Raw genomic sequence first — 22,886 nt, 5'->3', positions numbered from 1 at the left:
TTATTAAAGCACGCACAACAGCAATACTCTCTTATTATTTGGGCCTCCAAAATCACATACCTTTAAAGTTGAGAAAAGATGCAATGATCAGGAGGTTAGATACTACGATGGCAATGCCCACGACGGCGATGATCGCGGCTTGTGTCAGGGACTCGAAGGTGGCGAGTGGGCTGTCCGCCACACTCACCTCACCCCCACCCGCGCCGCGCGAGCCAAGCATTCGGGCTGGCATTGCTAAGCTGAAAAAGAATAAAATTGAGCTTAATTCTTGTATTACCTTCAAAACTTTCAGAGACGTGGTCGCCAACAATGGGCCTCATAAGAAAGCTCAGAGTCACTTAGCGAGCGATGGAGAGAGCTATGCTTGGAGTTTCTATACGTGATCAAATCAGAAATTAGGAGATCCGTAGGAGAACTAGAGTAACCGACATAGCTCAACGGGTTGCGAAGCTGAATTAGTGGCAATGGACAGGGCACATAGTTCGTAAGACCGATAGACGTTGGGACCCCCCAAGATGCTGGAATGGCGATCTCGCACCGGAAGACGCAGTGTTGGAAGACTCCCCACTAGGTGGACGGACATCAGACGAGTCGCAGGGAGACGCTGGATTCAGGCGGCGCAAGACCGTGGCGTGTGGAAGGCCCTACAAGAGACCTATGTCCAGCAATGCACGTCTATCGGTTGATGATGATGATGATGAAGAAGAAACTTTCAGAAAGCTGACTACAGTTTTTTTTATTTATCGTTTTAATCACTAGATGCACAAGCACATGCTTAACAAGTTGACAACAATCACACGTAATGGAGAATAATGACATTCCCTAAGATGGGATACCTAGAAGATGCGTATGCACTGTTTAAAAAAAACCGGAACATATTTTTAATTCAATGTTAGGTAAGCCCGTTGACTGCGTGAATCCTATTAGTGATGTTGCAAACTTATATAGCAGTATAATTAAGCTTCCACTCATCGGTTTTAACCCGAATTCGAAACGAAACTTGTACCTAATGAGTAAACAGTTAGATAGCTTTGTTATTTAATATCAATAATTATATTCCAAAGGAAAAAATACATAGTATATTTAATGGCTCAGCTGTACTTGCGACCCTTCAGAGAATGCAGCGTTGAATTTCAGTAGAGACGTGTACTTGACCTATGTACTCTTAACTATTCCGGTCAATGGGTAGAATGTCGTGAAATTATGCAATTTGTCCAATATTTTGGTAAATATTTGCAAAGAATTCCTAGTACCTATTTGTGATAACACAAACAATGGCTTAGTATGTATGGACTATTTTTACTTTCTCTCGTTGCGATTCTGAAACCGTGCCAAGAGAGACATGGCTGATTTTAATATCACTTTTAGCGAATCAGAGAAACTCGCGGAACGTAAGGGCGAATACGACTCGTTCTCCATTAGTGTATTATATGTAAGTATACTTAATAAAAAAATTATTGTAATAAAACGAATCTATAACCTACTTATACTTAATTCAGCAATTCATTGAAATTTTTAATTTTACACAGTGCTATGGCAGACACAATGCTTTTAGTATGAGCGAACAGCGTTTTAGTTTAGGACATTTGATGCCACGTTTGAACGCATCTCTTCGACTTATACAATCTCCAGTTGTAGCGATCAAGCCAATTTTCAGAAGCCGGATCCATAGGGTTAAATATACTATGTATCCGTAGGGTTTTGGTTGGACCACAGTAATAAAATGATGTGATTTTTTGTATAGTGGTATAGTTTATGGGGCTAGAATACGTTATTAAAGAGAACAATTAAAAAATATCATGATTTTTATTTATTTTTACCATAATTAATTATTAACGTCCCGCTGTACGGAAAGCAAATAATGACGTCACAATACGTAAACGACAAATATTTTTCAGTTTTTAACTTAAAAATAGAGTAATTTCTGCTGGAAAATATTTTGTACGTTAAAAATTTTAAAAATATTTGTCATTTACGTATTGTGACGTCATTAATCGATTTCGTTGCAGCATGACGTTAATAATTAATTATGTTAAAAATAAATAAAAATCATGTTTTTTTTTCTTAAACTAGCCCCATAAACTACCGCTATACAAAAAATCACTTCATTTTATTACTACAGTCCAAGACCCTATTGCTGGTTCTAAAAACTTCGTGTCTTTTAAGGCCCTAAAAGTTTATCATTAATTACTAACCTTCAATTTTGGGGAAATGCTACGAAGAGGTTGTGCACGCCCATCTCATAACAGCTTCGCCATACTGTACCTGCGAAATAATGAAAATGCTCAAAACGTTAAATTGAATTCTCAATTAGAGGGATAGTTATGGATGCCAGCATTTACTATCACTCTTGATGCCTTTTTTAGAGTTCTGTATCCATAAGGTGCGAACGGGACCCTATTAGGTACTAAGCCTCCGCTGTCCGTCCGTCTGCATGTCAGCGGGTTGTGTCACCTGAGTCCTAAACCGTAATGGGTAAAGAGTTGAATTTTTCAGACTTTATTTCTATTGCCGCTATAACAACAATTAATAAAAACCAAGAAGAAGAAAAATAACCGGCAGGAAAACTTAAAAAAAGTGCATAGTGTTATAATACTAGGCACGGAACCCCTCGTATGCGAGTGTGACTCGCCCTTAATCGGTTTTTATAAAAAAAAACTTTTCACGAATACTTACCTACTTTACTATAAATATACTTGAATACTCGCTGCTCTTAACACTTCTGTACAAACTCATTAGATTTTGTAGCGGAAATATTTAGTTTGTAAACTGTGATAGTCTAGTTGCTAGGACGTCCGCCTAATTGGAGGTCGGGGGTTCGATCCCGGGCAAGCACCTCTAACTTTTCGGAGTTGTGTGTGTTTAAAGTAAATAAAATATCACTTGCTTTAACGGTGAAGGAAAAGATCATGAGGAAACACACAACACAAAGGTGTGTGAAGTCATGGACATGGAAATCAAAAAATCAAAAAATCAAAAAAAAAAAAATCTGCACATGGACAGCGTGGTAGACTATGCTCAAAATCCTTCTCACTCTGAGAGGAGACCCGTGCTCTTTAGTAAGCTGGCGATGGGATGATCATGATGATGATGAATTAGGTCATGTGTGTAGAGAAAATAGCTTTCCCTCAATTGGCCCACTTTAGACGTTGCTGTACATGCATGCAAACTAATTAAGTAATTTGAGCTTTGATAGTTACTCCGTCACTCGCTCCAAACAAACATACTTTGGTTTGAATTTGAATATTTACTAACCAATTTTGTAGACACGTTCTTGAAACTAATATCTATGTTTGTGGTTTGCTAAAAGACAATGCCCATTCAAGTATGAATAAATGTACTACTGTCTCAAGATTTTTTATCACCATCAAATTCTTTTTGTTCAATGACATCATCAGAATATTTGTAGAAAAAATTAACGAAAACGGTATCCGCATTTTGGAAATATTAACCATAAAAATTTAAACCACAATATTGTGAGGTTAGGTTCAGCCAGAAAGTAAAAAAGGGTCTTTATAGGCTTAATAAAACAGTCAGTTTCAGATTTTTTAATCCTAAAACAAATATTCATGAAACTTATTGAGAAATTATGTTTTCATTTTAGCTTTAATAAATAAATAAAAAATTTAAGGTACAATGCTTCTTGTGAGAGAAATGTCCATGTGGACATACTCCTTTCCGTAAAAATAACTAGGTACTCAAGTTTTAAGGTCACACGGCATTTGTATGTAAATTCATAAGACAATGTAACTTTGAAACTGAATATTTTTAACACTAAACTTACTTCGAGTAACTACCTGAGTACAGCCGATATTAGCTATATTCATAAAAATATTAAAATAAAATATGGGTGATGTAGATTTGGTCACTTTTGTGTTATCGATAAAATATTATTGTGTGATATAAATAAACTATTACTTAATCGATACTCTAAAACTATAAACGATAAACTGTAAATAAACTGTTACTTAATCGATACTTAAAAACATAAACGATAGCGTATAACTTATGTTGACAATGATTATTGCACATGAATTTTGTTCAGAAGACTATATTGCATGAATGTGAGTCACGGATTTCAACTACTCAAGCCTAATGCTGCTGAGTTCCTGATGCCCACTTAAAACGTGAGAGCTTTAGGTCTATCGATTGAGAACTGATATTGTTATAAAGTCTAAACCATAACCAAGTACATATTTTATCATTGAACTTCGGTTTCAGCTCTACAATCCTGATGCTTATTAGGTTATAGAGGAATAGTTACTAGGTATTCTTGGATGGGGTATTTGTTGATTTATGAATTGAACAACTTGTTCTGAAACTCTTTATTTTATATATTTTGAAATTACATTATTGGCATTAGTTTACTCTGTGAGTGAGTGATTACGGGACGGGCATACCTACATTATATGTACTCGTAGTCTACATTTTCGTCGGCAGTCGCGTCCCTCCCATAATAATATTGATCCAACACGGGGAAGGCAATTTCGTGACCAACTCTTATTTGCAGAGAAAATTTGTACAAAATAAAGTAGTATTCAGCATTCTGTTTCATCATTTATAGTATTTCGCGAATCCCTATAGCAAAAGTTTATAAAGTTTTAAATGTGCAATTAAATATTTTTTTAATTTTATTTTCGCATTATGTTGTATTGTTTTTAAAATGTAAATAAATGTGTGATAAAACACTATATCTTATGTAACGAATAACGAACTGGTTTATTGGTTTGTTGGGTTATCCTACAATCACGTCTCAATGGAGCAACGGATCAATGGGATTTTTGCATGGGTATAATTCAAAATCAAAGAGTTACTACAGTATTTTTAAAAATTTAAATCCACTTGGACTAACTCGCGGGCATCAGCTAGTATGTATATTACATTGTTAATATTGAATGTAAACCTTAAAAGTACGATACCTAATACACAAATCGCTTAGCAGCACAGAGATTCCTAACAAGTTTTCTGTTTGAAAAAGTACTACTAAAGGTACTATTTCTATAAGAAATATAATAGAAAGTAGTATATTATTGTTCTCTAAAACACGTCTTGAAATATAGTTTAGCTCAGATCGCTTGGTCTATTAACATGACTTTTGCCATTATTGAAACATAAATCACTACCCATATTTCACTACTCTATTACAATATGCGAAAGCGTATACGGTTTGTTTGTTCGGTTTATTGGTTTGTTAGTTTGTCCCTCAATCCCGTCGCAACGGAGCAACGGATAGACATGATTTTTAGGGTTCTTATAAGATCACTTCGTTGTCTGTCCGTCTGTCCGCCTGTCTGTCATGTCTATCACGAAAACCTATAGGGTACTTCCCGTTGACATAGATTCCTGAAATTTGGCAGGTAGTTAGGTCTTTTAGCACAAGTAAAGGAATAAATCTAAAAGCAAAATCACACAAAAAAAATTAAAATGTGTTAATGAACAAAAACTAAATTAATATTTTCAATTTTCAAAGTAAGATAACTTTACCATATGGGGTATCTTATAAAAGGACTTTATCTGTATACCTATTCTAAAATAGATTTTCATTCATTTTTATGCATAATAGTTTTTGATTTATCATACAAAATGTCGAAAAAAATACCCGAGTACGGAACCCTCGGTGCGCGAGTCTGTCTCACACTTGGCCTTTGAGTGACCTAGAGAGTGACGTAGGCTACTTTTATCCCGCAAAATCAAAGGGTTCCCGCGGGATTATTAAAAACCTAAATTCACGTGGGTAAAGTTCCAGGCATCAAAAATCAGCTAGTAAAATATATTTAACATAGACCATCCATTATGAAAAGATTTTTTAAAATGCCATTGCATGAAATCGGGGCGGGTGAGCTAGTATTATAATATAAAGAAGGCTCAAGCCTCAGAGCGTTTCATTCAAAGTGCGCTGTGGTAGGGAGTTTTCCTGGAACGTTTTCATTATTCAACTCAGTACCTAGATACGTGTATATCGCATCTTTTTAGGGCATATTCGCGTAGTAAGTAACATCCTATACAGATCCATAATGCAGGCTTTACTTCACACATGACTCGAATTCAACTTTTTATTTTTCATTTTTAGAAGAAATAGGCTTGTTAATTATATCATTCCAATTTCCCCTTCAACTAAGCTCAAAGTTTGTGCTAGGAATAGGTACGACAATAGTGCAACGATTGGGGTTTGAACTTTGACAAAGATTTTTATTTCACTGCTTAAAATCCCCTTCTGCAAGGTCTCATAAAGTGAGAGTTCTGTGGTTCGATTCGCAGCAGCGGCAATTCAGAGAGGTAGAAATTTAAGGTTTTTTTTTTCGCCAGCTTATCAATTATAGATTGTCTCTGGTCTAGTCTGATGACAGGCTTCGGTGGTTAGTTACCACCCTATCAACAACACTGTGCCACAAAACAATTACAAATACTTACATAATGAAAAAAAACTGAAAGAGAAGCTAATATTGTAATTTGTAAGTCTCAGTTCTACGTGAGCTCTACAGCGTGCTACGCATCGTAGAGTGGCTACGATATTTTCAAACATGTAACATGTTTAATACATTTTTGTCTTATTTTTCTTTTTTTTCAGTTCTTAGGAAAAATATTATATCATCACGATCGCCAAAATCTTACCAAATAAAGTCTCCCGCCTACTGTGTCTGTCTGTTCGCGATTATCTCAGAAACCGACGAGTGGCTCGCAGCAGACCTGCTCCGAGTACTGACTTTTTTGTCATTAAACTGGTTACAAGCCATGAACTTAAAGCAGCTAAGTAAATAATAGATTTCAATTATACATGATACTTGAAACTACCACAGCATGTGTAAAACAAAATGTGTAAAAAAAACTTACTAAAACCTCAGTAATGAAATAAAAACAAATAGAAAATCCGCAACAATAGTAAATAAACCCAAATAAATGATAAAAAATAAACCATACAGATTAGTTTTATCTTTGAATCCATACTAATATTGTAAATACCTATGTTTGTCTGTCTGTCTGCCTGCTAACTTTTTACGGCCCATCCGTTTAACCGATTTTGATGTAATGTGGTACAGAGATAGTTTGCATACCGGGAACGGACATATGTCCCGGAAAGTCAAAGATTTCCCACGGGATTTTAAAAACGTAATTTTAAACTACACTTTTAGGTAAGGGCTAGCGCAAACAATCTGTGACCAAATTATAATCAATCAATCAATTAATTACTAATTAATAATTACCTACTTACTGCATTCGAGATCGAGTCGGAAAAGGCTGATATTAAATATCCGCACAAAAGCGCTCACCGCATTGGCATTGCGATGTCCACTGACCCTAATACATCATCTAAATATAGAAAAAATGAAAAGGTGACTGACTGACTGACCGATATATCAAAGCACAGGTCAAACCACTAGACGGATCGGGCGGAAATTTGGCATGCAGATAGCTATTATGACGTAGACATCCGCTAAGAAAGGATTTTTGAAAATTCATCTAAACATTCGCATAACTAAAATATCTAAAAATAAAATTCGCTATATTATGAGCTAAATTATACACTTACGGCTGAAATTAATAATTAATCAATCCTATCTGTAATCTCTTGATAAGTTTTCTATAGTTCGTGACAGATCGAGATGGCAATCCGAGTATTAGGTGGGGGGGACCCAACACACCCGCACTTCACCCGCACTATCCCGCACCAGGTTAGCGCGGGGGCTGAGCGGGTGTGCAGAGCGTCGCCACCCCTGATTGCCATCTTGACCTCTCGCGTACTATAGCTATGTTTTTATTCGTCAAAAATCGTATGGTCTTTTTAGACAAATAACAATGTTGCTAAGCTGCTTACCGACAGATTTCGGATAGATAGATTTTAATTTCGGCCGTTAGTTATTGAGTTGAATCATTTTCATTAAAAACAAATGATCGTAAATCCAATGGCAGCTACTTTTAATAATTTTTAAAAACAAGGAAAAATTGAAAAGAGCTAACTTTTAAACTTATAGAAAATATTGTATAATTTTAATAAAAATTAAAAAGGGAAATTGATTTTAGTCTAAATATGATTTGAAAAATTCTATTCAGTATACTGTTATATCACTTTAAATTGGCAAGTTTGCACTCAAAGTAAAGTTCACATAGTTATTGTATTACTATGGAGATCTGGGAAATTCCAAAGAGTTATTGTAGCTAAATCCGTAAAAAGATTTTAGGATTTTTTATAGATATATTATTTATATATCTATGAAAATGAAGCTAAGTAAAACACAGTTTGCTTATATCTTGCGATGCCAACCCACACTGCAAAATGGGCATCCTTGAAAATACTGACCTGATATATAGGTACTTACTTCTTCTTCAGTTCTGCCGCCATTTTACTTAGTTTAAGGTAAATCTGCGCAAGTACCGGTGGCCCAAGGCCAAATGAATCGCTGTATCCAATGGCAATATCGACGATCGATAACAAATTTACATTATATATAATAAGTAATACATATCATCTACTACATTGATGACGGAGCACCACCCCTACACTACTAGCTGATGCCCGTGAATTCATCCGCGTGGATTTAGGTTTTTAAAAATTCAGTGGCAATTCTTTTATTTTCCAGAATAAAAAATAACGAGGTTCTTAAACTCGTGCCATTAAAAACCCTCGCCTTTTGGCTCGGGCTTGTTAATAACAACTCGTTTGAAATAACCTACTTTCCATCCTTGTATCTACTATTACATCTCTATGCAAGAATTTCACCGTAATAAAAACATGACCTAAAAAGCTCGAGAAATATATTTGTGCCACTTTTCTAGCGTGATTTAAACCCAGGCTTTATAGGTAGGTACCTACTAAATTTAAAGGTATTTGCTCTAAAGAAAATAATAAATTTCAACTATTCCAACGCACCTCTTCCGTTCACGAGAGCTTTTATGCAATGAGAATGTTCTGAGAATGTTTTATAAAAGCGCTCACGTATGTGATTCACATTGAAAAGCGTCGCATTATAATAATATTATCTTTATCTGAGATTTAAAAAAACAATTTTCAGATGTTATAGTTTCAAAAGTGAAAATTGCATAGAAAATTGCTATCACACATGCACACAGAAAATCACTCTTTTCTCTGTCTCTTAATCTTTAAGCATTTCTCCATTGCTATCCCTTTCTTAGGGAAAACAAAATAACGCTCGGAAGATGGTACGTTCGATCGATCCACCTCGAAACCCCCAAAATATAGGGACCTACTATATGATTTCGCGCCGTTCGTCCCCTGTAAGCAAAACAGTAGGTAATGAAAGTTTCAATCATGCAATTAAACTTAATGATATTTTAACTTACTTTTTATAGCCTTCAGCCTAAAAAGGTAGGTCTATTTTAAAAAACATGACTTATCTAGTTATAAGCACTTTTGTAATAATCATCATCTAAATAGTTTTTACTCGAAAATTACCTATAAATCTTAACAATAGAAAAATTTAACCACCCATTATGTACCTGTTAAATAGTACCTAATAGAGTTGAGCATCGTCGTTGTTCATATTATCTAAACTAGGCACTAGCTGATGCGGGGACTTCGTTCGCGTAGATTTAGGTTTTTGAAAACCTGTGGGAACTCTTTCATTTTCTGGGGTAAAAAGTAAACTATGACAGGTCTTTAACAATGTGCATACATACAATATATTATATTTATAAAATATGTATGTTACATTATTTATTATTATATGTGATGTAATAATCTCTTATATACATATACCTAATCCTTATTATGATATCTATTTTATTCGGACCTTACGACACAGGTCATCTCCTAGTATAGGGTCCACTGGTAAAAGTTTATTTAATGTACAAGTAAGCAAGTATAACATACACCTAGTCACTTTTCACCATGACTTGTAATTTGTAATTGTACTAAATACTTATACTTGTACCAATACTTTTTGAATAATAAACGATTATAGTATTAATAACAATAAACACATTAGCATACTCACTAAGAAGAAAATTAATAAATTACGCAAAAATCATTATATGTACAACACACCGAACACTTGCGGTAAAACCGTGAAAGCTTAGGAACGCTTAAGAAAATGACGTATCACATCGTGTGAAAGCGGGGAAAAGAGGCGAGGCAGGTGGCCTCTAAGGTTGTTATTCTGCGGGGGAAAGTGCGCGCGGTACGTTCAGGAGTCAAGGTTGCCCCCAGCGCCTTCGCTGGCGACCGGGCGCTCCAAGGTCGACCCCGCGCCCCCTGCACCCCGATCGATACCACATTACCAAACATACACTCCCTACCATCCTGTCTGCTAATGTCCAGCTGCACCCTTTTCTAACCGATAGTAAACAAGTCGGCAATGTCCCTAACAACTGTTTAACGCGTGCCATTAAAGAATCGTTTTTTAATGGCACGCTTTAATCAGTTTGTAATCGAATGAATCGAAAAGTGGGGCGCTTATTATTTCACCTCAATTGCACACTAAACCTGTTTATAGTATATTGTATTTGAATACTGGATGCAAAAAAAAGTTAGAATTTTTCTTTCATAATAATAAAAACTCTTGTTTTGAGGGTTCCGTACATCAAAAGGAAAAAGGAACCCTTATAGGATCACTTTGTTGTCTGTCTGTCGTGTCTGTCAAGAAAACCTATAGGGTAACTGGATCTTACGTTACACTGTTTTTTACAGGGACAGGATGGGGAAATTCAAAACCATAGGAGATACAGGGAAACTAAGGAATTTTTTTTCGAAAACAGTTTTGGCATAGTCAATTGCTCTGTAAGTGTGACGCGATGGGTTGATCATGATGATGATGATGACGATAAAAACTTTACATAAGAGTAATGGAGCCGCTCTAATGGAGCCGATCTAGATGTATGGATGTATGAAGAACATTTATCGCCTTTTTGTGGTCGTACGCGACAGATCGAGATGGCAATCGGGGAGGGAACGCCGCGCACACCCGCATAGCCCCCACGTTAAGCAAAAATCCGTATTCACATTTTTTTAAAGTTTAAACGTAATCAGTACCCTTATTATAAATGCGAAAGTGTGTTTGTTTGATGGTTTATTGGTTTGTTGGTTTGTCCTTCAATCACGCCGCAACGGTGCAACGGATTGACGTTATTTTTTGCACTGGTATTGATAACGACCTGGAGAGTGACATAGGCTACTTTTTATCCCGGGAAATCAAAGAGTTCCCATGGGGGTTTTTAAAAACCTAATTCCACGCGGACCAAGTCGCGGGCATCAGCTAGTAAGTACTACTTTATTTAAAAGTACGCTACAATATATGATAAGAAGGTATATTATGCCATCCTCATTAAAAAATTTGGATGTTACACCTGTTCTTGGAGCAGAAAAATCCTGAAACAGGAATTTGAGCGGAGCAATGTTCACGCAAATAATTCGATCGCATGTTTCTCTTTATAATGCGTAAAAATGACTTTTCACGCGCAATTTTAACTTTTTGTGTCAACAGGTAAGGTACATACCACGATTAATTTCATGTTTTTATTTGTCGATATTTCAACCCAATTGCACGGGTCGTGACCACGATCTACTTACTTACATGTCGTTATAACCACGAAATAAGCCTAGAATCATTAGTTTTTGTGTCAAATTTCATGTCAGGGGTACGATTTTAGTCCTTGTTCTGAGGGTAAACCAGAAAAGTCATCTTGTACCGAATATAGGACTATAGCTTTTACAACACGTGATGTCAGCATGTATTGCTTTTGCTGAAAATTTAAATGTCGAACGCGCAACAACAAACCGTAGCACTACTATAGCATGATTAATCTCTTCGACCTCGGTGTAATCCGTTCAGCTTTAAACCAAAATTACACTGTTTATTGTAGCATTCTATAATATGTATTTTACTCAAGCTCAGACAAATGGGTTCAAGTCACTCACTTGAACTACGTCAAGTAGAAATCAATGGCGATTGGCGAATGAAAAGTAAGTTGTGAAAACAAAGAAAGAAAGAAAAGTTTTCATAGCTAATAAAAAACTGTGGCTGGACATTTTTAAATAATGCCAGCGGGACCCTATATTACTACCCCTTCGCTGTCCGTCTGTCTGTCCATCCGTCTGTAATAGGTAGAGAGTTGAAACTTTCTCAGAATGTGTGTTTCTATTGCCGTTATAGCAACAAATAATAAATATTTTGGATATGGCCGCCATGAAAATACAAAAAAATTATTATGTTTATTTTTTGTACATTCGTACGGAACCCTTCGTGTGTTAGTACCACTCGCACTTGACCGAATTTTTATTATTGTTATCCCTTGTGGCCATCTAGATCACTTTCAGGCCTTGTGGCCATCTAGATCACAAGATCAATTTGCTACGTTCACCACACGAGAAACTAAAGCAAAGATAAAACTATAGATAAAACTGTCCTTCGTCATTAGACTAAACAACTATAAAACACAGAAATAATAAAATTATTAGATAATTCCTTGGTCATTATAAATCATTTTTTTTTTCATGTACCTAATCTATTTATAACGTAAAAGTAAAGGACAGAAACTATTGATATCTACTAATACAAGTACGCTGGACTTGCGAATGCCGACAGGTTTTATGAAGAAACTTGATCAGTGCCAGTTTGGCTATAAATATTTAATTGGGTAGATAAGCAAGCACCTTTACGAAATCCTGTACCTGTGTTTTTTAGCACAAAATTACATTTTCACGGCCTAGATTTCGAAGGAAAATTGAATAAGAAAAACTGTCGGGATTTACGCAAGCATTTTTTTTTTTAGTGAATAGAAAAACACCAGGCGTGCCGTAGGAAGCTGATTTTGTAAAAATGTAACTAGAGGAAAAGCATTTATGGAACGGAAGAAATCATGACATAATGTTACTCGATGGCTTTAGCCGTAGCGTCATGTTGGTGACGCTTGCTTTTTGCTTCATCATATATTATTTTCAAAATGAAAAAAAATTGTCCGCCGAATAATATTTATTCAGTTACTAGATGATGCCCGCGACTTCGTCCGCGTGGATTTAGGTTTTGAAAAATCCCATGGGAATTCCTTGATTTTGCGGGATAAAAGTAGCCTATTTCCTTCCCCGGGATGCAAGCTATCTCTGTTCCAAATTTCGTCAAAATCGATTGAACGGATGGGCCGTGAAAGGCTAGCAGACAGACAGACAGACAGAGAGGCAGACACACTTTCGCATTTATAATATTAGTAATTAGTATGGATTTGTGTTCTTATTGAGCATTGAGCATGTTTTATAATTTTTTTTTCGCACACGTACCGACAGATTGAATCAAAATATATTTCTAGCTAGAACGTCACAATATGATGGATACGATTTCCATTTCTTAGTTTAAACATGAGTTTCGACCAGATTTTTTTTTTTAAATTTCCTCCTATAGTCTGCTTACTTACTCAAAATTTTACGTAATGGACCAGTAAAAAAGGAATTCCTACTATTTTACAGTAGGTACATTCCCATAATTGCGCAGGTCTTTAAAAATATAAACGCAAACAAAACTTTACTGTTCTAAATTGCACATTCAATGAGTTACTATGTATTTAATAAAGTCACTCACCATTAAACTTATATAACACTGCCTATATATTACTTAACCGTAAGAAAACTTTGAAGTACAGCTTTCAAAAGTTTTCCGACTAAAGTTGTAGCAGTTTGTCGTTCATCGCGTGTATGCATATAAAGGCTTATTTGACTTTAGATAAGTTTTATAATATAAAGAGAAAATTCGCAAAAAGTTTCCTTAAACTAAAAATTTATTTTAAAAGTTGTGAAAAACTTAAAAAGAAAGTTGCAACTTATTTAAGAGAATTGTGCGACTTACCTATGATCGTCGTAGCGTGACGGGCTTGATTTCGTGACGCCGCGCGCCGTGTCCGCGGAGGCGCACACGATCGGTCTGGCGGTAACTACTGGTTCACTGCAGAGAGCGAAGGCAGTGCCACCAGCGCGCGCACCCCTCCGCGTTCGTCGCAACCATCCTATACTGCTCTCGCCATCGATTCACCGTTTAGCTGCTGCTTATGACTTTAACTACAGTCCATTTCACAAATCGGGTCAATTGGTAGCCACGGAACCATCAAAGCCTTGATATGAAGATAGCTGGATTCTCCGATATAAACAAAAAAATGGAATTTCCGATTTTTCTTAATCAAACTAAGAACAGTCTTTTTGCGTTTTGAATTTAAAATCGAACGTAAAGAGTTTCACCGAAGTAGAAATTCCGCTCTTGTAACAAGCTTATTGCTGCGTCTCTTATAAACGAACACGGATTCCCACGTGATTTAAGCTTCTACTCGGAGCTTTGAATTATTTTCAACCGTATATATCACGTTTTCAGTCATACATGCGGAATTCCCTGACTTTACGGAATTACTACTATGTTGTATCACAAAATTAGAAAAATAAATGTACTTACCTGACTATTTTGCAAATAACTACTTCGAGATAGACCGTAAATAATTTTTAAAAAATATTCCTATTTATATGCTAAAAATGTTTGACTTTAAATTACACTGCCTGCCCTCATCATAACACATTTATAAATTTAAGGTAGCCCTTAAGAACAGTCAAGCTATTATAATAATTATTATGTAGAAGGGCATAAGTGATTGACTGAAGCGACATCTGGGTAGATTTTACCTATGATAAAATCGTAATACTTAGTAGTAATCAAATCACTATCCCACTACTACCACACTAATCCCTATTAAAAATCTGAAAGTGTTTGTTTGTTGGTTTATTAATTTGTTAGTTTGTCCTTCAATCACGCCGCAACGGAGCAACGGATCGATGTGATTTTTTGAGACCTGGAGAGTGACATAAGCTACTTTTTATCCCGGTAAATCAAACAGTTTCCACGGAATTTTTAAAAACCTAAATCCCAAAGTCACGGTCATCAGCTAGTACTTAATAAAAAATTACTATTCTAAAAAGTCCCACTCTTTATTTTTCACGTTCGAAAAGAGATGCATATGTAACGATAGGAAGTTACTGCAATTGTGTGAATTGTGACGGGCAATAGTAAGAACAGGAATACGGAACCGTAATAATAAACCTAGACTTTCCGTTTGTAAAATAGTCATATTTTTAATTTTGTTTCTGTTACTTTATGTTTCTGTTGTTTTATATTTCTGTTGTTTATTTTATTTTATTTTCTTGGTGTTCCTGTTATTTTATTTTTTGGTGTTCCTGTTATTTTGATTACTATTGTTTCTGTTACTTTAATTTTTTGTTGTTTCTGTTATTATATCGTTTGTTGTTTCTGTTACTTTATATTTCTGTTGTTTACTTTATTTTATTTTTTGTTGTTTCTGTTATTTTATTTTCTGTTACTGTTACTGTTACTCTAATTTTTTTGTTGTTTCTGTTATTTCATTGTTTGTTGTTTTTTTTAATATGATAAAAATGAGAAAAATAAATAAATGAAAGACAAAAATCCTAGACTTTCCGTTTGTAAAATATTAGACGTTGAATCAATCTAGCAAAAACGAGCATTCCTACTTGCGACTCAAACTTTGCACGAATCGAAGTTTGAAGAATGAAGTTTTAAGTCCCGTTTTAAAACTTGTAGGAGAGACTAAGATTGGAAGTGTCGTGTCCTATTTGTCGATTCCGCGCCAATAAAAGTTTTCATTTCCGTATCCTGCTACGCCATTTCTAAATCCAACTACGAGTATATCGTACAGGTATTTGAATCTAATCTTGTCAAGAATTTTACGAGAGTACGACAAACTATTTCTATAGATTTAATATATTTCAAAATTACTCTGAGGAAGCATTAGATACAAGTACAAAATATTTTTATTGTGTCTATGGTCACTTCACGCTGAAACTACTGAACAGATTTGAATTCAATGTGGCGTATTTATAGCCAATACTGCGAGCTACCCTAAAAGTTTTTATTCAGAAAATAATAGGGTTTCTCGAACAAGAGAGCCCATAGTGACCTAAGGCGTCAACGCAGTCAGCGCAGTGGCAACAGTAAACTTTATTGTGGCACCAAGCCTAAGATTAATCACCATAGAAGGAGTGGTATGACTGATAATATGGTCTAACATAGTGCCCAGATTGGTAGAGGGTCTACCCTCTGCCAACCTGGGTATGCTCTTGCATAGGGCCAGTAGCTGAACTCTATTGCAGAGAGTTCGAAAAGACAATCACGATCTTTTTGGGAAATAGCTGGAACCATGCTTGAACTAATACAGTGTCAAAAGTTTTTTGCATATTATAAAGTTACTTATACTGTCTCTGGGAAGAAATAACAAATGATGGTATACATAGACTATAGAGAATAGGTATAAATAGTAAGTAATATAGGTTCTGGCTTTACACACAAATAATGTAAAAATTGACTAAAAATTCGATTACTTTACTGATTCAAAAAATATGCCTAGCCTAAATAGCCTAAAAAAGTTAATGAATGTAAGCTGTTGATGGATTCAAATCACCGTATTTACCTATTTTCTAGTTGTATTTACATACTTATACTCGTGTGAATTATGTAAAGGCTGATCAAATATTAGGTTGTGTCTTGAAGCAATGCCTGTTCAAAGTACTTATATGGCGGAATAAAAACGATAATGGGAATGCCTAATAATGGCATACAAAATAAGTACCTAAGTAAGTAGGTATAGTTCTTTAAAAACTGATCAAAAATTTGGTTGCGTTATGAAGCGAAGTTGCTTCAAAAAATATACTTTCAAGGGACCAAAAAGAAAGTTTAAAGAAACTGGATGCTGATGATGATGTCATGGAAGCCGGAAGGTAGGTAAGTAAAATCGAGGCAAACGTACTTACTGCCTGGACCTTAGAAGCTGGAATAAAGACCTGGACCTGAACAAAATAGACATCTTGATATTTGTAACTTCAGTGGTAAATTAAAACTACCTGACTATTCATAAGTACTTGTAAAAAGTTTACATGAATATAAAAACATTCTATTCTATTCTATTCTATTTTTGTGTACTATATTTTGACTCAACGTACTTACACGAATCGTGTAGGTAATTCGCCTAGAGCGATGAGATTGCTCGGACCGGCGCTATCGAGCTTGGACGATTTAAAGCTATCGAGACATTATTAGGTTTTAAAATTTATCGCTTAAAAATTTAACAGAGGTCAAATTTTATCGAGGGCAGCGTGACCTAGTTTCGACTACGATCTATCATCGAACAATATGATAGGTGTGACAGCGAGAGTGTGAGTTAAACAGGTCAACCAAGGCCGACAGCTATTTAACGATTAATGCACTTAATTTTCTCCCGTTATTTAAATTTAATTAAAAATTAGGTACTTAGCTAGCCTAATCTAATTATCGTACCAATCACGCCGGCGCCAAGATTATTGGCAGCATTTCCACGCTGAACAATAAGGCAGCCTTTCTGTCACCGGATGAAGTAATTGACTAGGTGAAACGTCTCGTAAGAATGTTGCATAAAAGCACGCGTTACTTTGCGGAAGTCCATGGATATAAGGAATCACAAGCTTATCCTTCAAAACAGACAAATCTGTATAGCACAACGTTCAGTATGGATATGCATCGCCCGCCCTCCCACTACTATAGAAGCTGGAAAAGTAAGCATTAATACAAACCACCAATACATAAATCTTGTAGACCACACTTCAATACGGAAGCATCCTCAGATTTAGACTCCACAATGCATAAAATCTTGTAGACCCCACTTCAATACGGAAGCATCCTCAGATTTAGACTCCACAATGCACAAATCTTGTAGACCCCACTTCAATACGGAAGCATCCTCAGATTTAGACTCCACAATGCACAATTGCAAAGTGACTGCAATTATGCATTGTGGATTTTCTGTTTTGGCAAATTATAGCAAATTAAGCTTGTGGTTCCAAATTTTTCGGAAACTAAGGATATTTAAAATAACCTTCATTCAGAAATTTTTGAGAAATATAATTTTTACATTTAATCGAGTCGCGTAAGAATTTTTTAGCACTAACACCTTACGATATATAGAGCATACCTAATTATTTTGACTTAGCTCAGACTTTAGTTTGGGGCATTGTTCTCAAACTGAAATTATTGAAGGCTTGGCACTTAGATGAGCTGATAAAAAATGATAGCCATACAAAAATATTTCTTAATTTTTGAAAAGCTCTCCAGGACATTTTTGTACGAAACTTTTTTTCACACTATGCGTGTGCATAGAGATCAATAATTATTCTTCTTTCAGGACAAATGGACAACTAATAATAATAATCTCTCCAAATTTTTATCTGACTAAAATTTAGTCTTACCTACCGTTACGACGTATGTTACAGTTCTTGCAGTTCACGAAGGCGAGTGGACTTTGCTTGTAGTTACGCCGGATACGCTGGCATTGCGTAAGTGTGCATGCATGTCGGACCAATCAGTCGCGAACAAGCGCTCGCAAATGCACACATTCAGTATACCTTACTTATACCGATACTACTTAAACACAAGTATGAACCCACTCACCTTCGTGAATTGCAAGAACTGTACATTTTTATTTTTTATGTATATGTATTTTCAAATTTCGGCTAATTTGGCCTTACCTCTAAAGTCAGTAAAAAAAACAACCCGGTATTGTTCAAAAGATATTTATTGAGTATAGTTTGTATCACTTAATAATAAAAATAACAAAATTCTTTACCACAAAATAACCTATAGATACGTAGATACATTCATACAACAGAAAGAGCTTAATTTTAACGATATAACAAACACATAACCCTCCTTTGGACTTCGCCGCAGTCGGGTGAAAAATAATATCAAACCTGTTAGTACGTCGGTGGATTCGAGCTTTAAACTTAGAACTAACGAAGCAATAGAAATTCAAAAATAGACTTCTCACGCACCATTTTTACCTGATGTGTCAAATTTCATTTTCATTTTGACATGAAATTTGACACATAAAGTTATAACTGTATCTGTCACATTTCATGTCAAAAGTACGATTTTAGTCCTTATTTGAAAGGTGAACCGTACTTTTGACATGATAGTAGACCCATAGAGTTAAAATGGCGCGTGACAAGTCATTTTGTATGGACCCAGGACACGTCATGGTGTCGACGACCTAAACGAATTAATCTTTTTTTAAAAATTAAAGTCTTATTTTAAACTATTTGAATGATAGCAACCAAAATGCTGACGATCAAAATAAGTTATCAGTCGTATCTTTTCGACCATAAATCAAACAAAAGCAAATCAAATAAATTCATCCGTTTAGGAGCTGCAAATAAACGCAAACAAAAAGAGTAGGCACTTCTAACACAATCGTATTTCGTTGTTCATTACACGCACTAAAGTTGTGACGTACGTGCACTTGTGACTTAATCGGCGGCCATTTGTATGATAAGGCCCACTTTTGACAGTTGCTTATAGTTTATTGGTGGAAAAAATCTAGGAATACATAACCTTTGTTTAAAACTTGAAATAAAATATCTGGGTCAACTTGTAGGGTCAGCAACAATGCTAGGTTTGCACCCGCCAGTACAAGCGACTATGAACATGTGCGTACCTAGCTTTGTTGCTGACTGTACCAATCATTTTATGTTTTCTATCACTGTCATTGTCTTGTCAAACCGATACAAAAAACTAAACCAGCAGTTTGGTACAAGTGAATCTAAAAAAAACAAAAAATATACGTATTATTTTTGGTCAAAGAAAGAAAGCTTTGAATTTTAAAGCCTAGTCGTATTGTTTTAGACAATTACTTAACGGCCGAAATAAATAACCAATTCATTAAACAGTGTCTTGACAGGCCGCCGATACAATATCGCACCAACTGTCAAAACTGTTTCAACTCAAAATAACACAATTTTCAGAAACTGAAAAAAAACATGTAAAATGAATTATTGTGTTTTGCGTGTGTGTATATATATATATATATATATATATATATATATAATGTGTATATATATATATATAAACCACATAGCTACTACACTTTTAAGCGCGTATAGATAATATTGTCAGAGAACCGAAAATAAAAACTCCTCAAAAGGCAAAGTTTTTGAGTCGAGACAGTTTAAATCTAGTAGTCAGAACAACAACACTTAATAAAAATTTAAAATTATAAACATGAATATGAGGGCTTAAACAATTAATTACGATATAGTGACTTAGCCATATTTGAAACAACACCGAGATCATCCAAAGTACTATGTTCAAGGACTATTTTAATTTTATCAACTGAGTATTACAGTTTTCGTTACTTGGCAAGAAAAATAGGAGTGGAAGTAAGTGGCTTACTTTTGAAAGGTAAAAGTGGAAGAATTAAGGCGTAGTTACAATGAACAGAGTCAGCGAGGTCAAAAAACAAATTAAATTATTTGAACATAAGTGTCTGGTATAGATCACTTTTATGGTGGGACCACACTAAGGTTCAAATGCTGTAAAATATAATAACTTTCGCGATATTGAACACTGATAATCGGTGTAGTCAAGCTAGGCATCAACCTTAATGTGGTCCAAGCATTATAATATTAGTAAGGCGTTTATATGTCAATAATAATAATCACATTTAATATTCGCACATTCTAAAAGAAATATAGTAGCACAAAAGCCTCTTCGGCAAAAATTAAGCATAATATAATTATATAAATGTAACTTTATAATCTACTAAAATGTAGTTTAGTTACTAAAGTTGCCATACACATAGAATCCGTCGGAAATATCTCTCCCCTCTCGCCGATTCAATAAGACTAAGATCTATAGAGGAATAACTAGATAATGCCAATTAGTTTGAGATCTATAGAGCGCACTTTGATTTTGCACAGACTTAAGGCTCTTAAAACGAAACAACTTTATATCGCTGACATAAATCTGTCTTGTTTTAACTGACTTAAGTCTGAACAAAGTCAAAGTGCGCTTTTAAGTTTACAACCTAATTTTCACTGTGGTTATACTTATTCTTTATCATTAAATTTTTGTATCACAAAATTAATACTAATAACTTATAATATTTAGCATTAAGGCCAATATTATCAATGATCTTTTAAAAAAATCAATATGCTATTTTGTGTGAAATTAATTTACTTATAGTATTTCGATACTTTGTTCGCTCACGTGACGTCACAAGTGCACTGATATTTCCGACGGGTTTACAAAAATCAGATCACTCATTACTAGACTCCTTTACCTTGTCGCATTGAGATACGTCAATATAGACGATTGGGTAGGTAAGGGATAAGATAAACTTTAAAATAATATGAAAATCATCATAATATAATATCGATGGCTTAGTTCACAATAGGCTACTTGACAATTTTTGTAAGTTGGTCTTAAATGGTTAATATTTGTCCTATTATATCAAAAAAATTAACACTATATTTTTTTGCGCCCTAAAAACCGTAAAACTTTAATTTAAAAAAATATTTTTCTTAGACAGGTGAAAACACTGTCGGCCATGTTTGGCCGATAGATTATCTGTGCTCTGACGTCATGCATTTGTAAACAACAGTATAACCCTGTGGTTATACTGTTGTTTACAAATGCATGACGCCTTGTTACGACTTTTACTTCCTCTAAATGATCAAGTTTGGTCAACTTCCCAGCAACGCCGACGGCCGTGAAGCCACCGCGTGTCGGTCCGAAGACCTCACTAAATCATTCAATCGGTAGTAGCGACGGGCGGTGTGTACAAAGGGCAGGGACGTAATCAACGCGAGCTTATGACTCGCGCTTACTAGGAATTCCTCGTTTATGGGGGATAATTGCAAACCCCAATCCCCAGCACGAAGGAGTTTCAACGGGTTGCCCGGGCCTCTACGTCATGCATTTGTAAACAACAGTATAACCCTGTGGTTATACTGTTGTTTACAAATGCATGACGTCAGAGCACAGATAATCTATCGGCCAAACATGGCCGACAGTGTTTTCACCTGTCTAAGAAAAATATTTTTTTAAATTAAAGTTTTACGGTTTTTAGGGCGCAAAAAAATATAGTGTTAATTTTTTTGATATAATAGGACAAATATTAACCATTTAAGACCAACTTAAAAAAATTGTCAAGTAGCCTATTGGACTAACTAGACAACTATTATCGATTTCACATGAGATCTGTTTTAAGTTTAGATATGACTAGCATATAAATAGTAGATCATTTCAATACAGTTTAGTATCTGGTCGTGAGTTGTGATCAGATAATTACCAGCCCGTTCCCACTCATCGGCTGTTTTAATTGGATGTTCCAGTGGCAGAACATTTTGACACAAAATCGGTTTCAGACAAGTGTGAATAGCTTCATATAAAATGTTCTGCCACTGGAACATCCGATTATAATCCAGGCCCGAACAACGACAAGTGGTGAAGTTATGTACTGCTTTGGTGCTAGTCATAACAGAACTTAAAACAGTTCTCCAGTAAAATCGACAATCGTGTAGTTAGTGCAATTGAGGACTGAGCCATCGAAATATGTAATATATTTACCAAAAATGGATTGGGGGTAATGTAGGAGAGAGAATACAAAGACTCTACTTATTGTAATCTCGTATGAGCAAAAATATTGGCAATAATTTTATAATATGGTACGCTAGTGTAAAAATAACGAACCGTAGCGCCGATATTTAATAAAATATAATCTGTATTCCAAGATACCACAAATTGCAAGATATGTCTTGTCCCATACCCTCTGTCAAAGCGAAAAGGAATCGGGGTCTACTCATTACGTATTAGTGTATAAGATTCGTTGAGTTATTCGAAAGACATGAGATTTGCGGGAAGAGGTTTGATCATCTTATCTGTGACGTCACTGATCTTCTCGGCCCATTGCTTCGCTGTGGCCTCGCACCCGGTTCTGGAAGAAAAGGGAACTATTAGTAATCATTAAAATCGATGAGAATTTATCGAAATCCTGGGTTATCTCCCTCATCTACTAATAGCAAGCTTCTTAAGTTTACTTGGGTAAATGACACTTTTCCGTCCATCCGA

At 35.3% G+C, this 22,886-nt stretch overlaps 2 protein-coding genes across 9 annotated transcripts in view; both read right to left on the bottom strand.

The window, feature by feature from the left end:
- The window catches only part of DopEcR (G-protein coupled receptor DopEcR), a 30,663-nt gene extending 16,737 nt beyond the window's left edge, over nt 1-13,926 (bottom strand). For all 3 annotated transcript variants that reach the window (XR_011238409.1, XM_034983788.2, XM_034983789.2), the window contains exons 1-3: nt 13,788-13,926; nt 2,196-2,265; nt 61-239 (exon numbers count right to left, since the gene is read on the bottom strand). Coding sequence is in view for 2 of the 3 variants with exons in the window: in XM_034983788.2 (XP_034839679.1) it covers nt 61-232 (172 nt within the window). In the remaining variant the exon portion in view is untranslated. The remainder of the gene's footprint in view (nt 1-60; nt 240-2,195; nt 2,266-13,787) is intronic.
- Nucleotides 13,927-18,537: 4,611 nt separating this feature from the next.
- RalGPS (Ral GEF with PH domain and SH3 binding motif) overlaps nt 18,538-22,886 on the bottom strand; it is a 30,078-nt gene continuing 25,729 nt past the window's right edge. For all 6 annotated transcript variants that reach the window (XM_069508951.1, XM_069508948.1, XM_069508949.1 and 3 more), the window contains one exon: nt 18,538-22,752. In XM_069508951.1, coding sequence (XP_069365052.1) covers nt 22,650-22,752 — 103 coding nt within the window. In that variant the 3' untranslated portion in view covers nt 18,538-22,649. The remainder of the gene's footprint in view (nt 22,753-22,886) is intronic.

Source organism: Maniola hyperantus, chromosome Z (assembly GCF_902806685.2).
Source record: "Maniola hyperantus chromosome Z, iAphHyp1.2, whole genome shotgun sequence".
NCBI lineage: Eukaryota > Metazoa > Arthropoda > Insecta > Lepidoptera > Nymphalidae > Maniola > Maniola hyperantus.
This window is presented reverse-complemented; position numbering and strand designations above follow the sequence as displayed.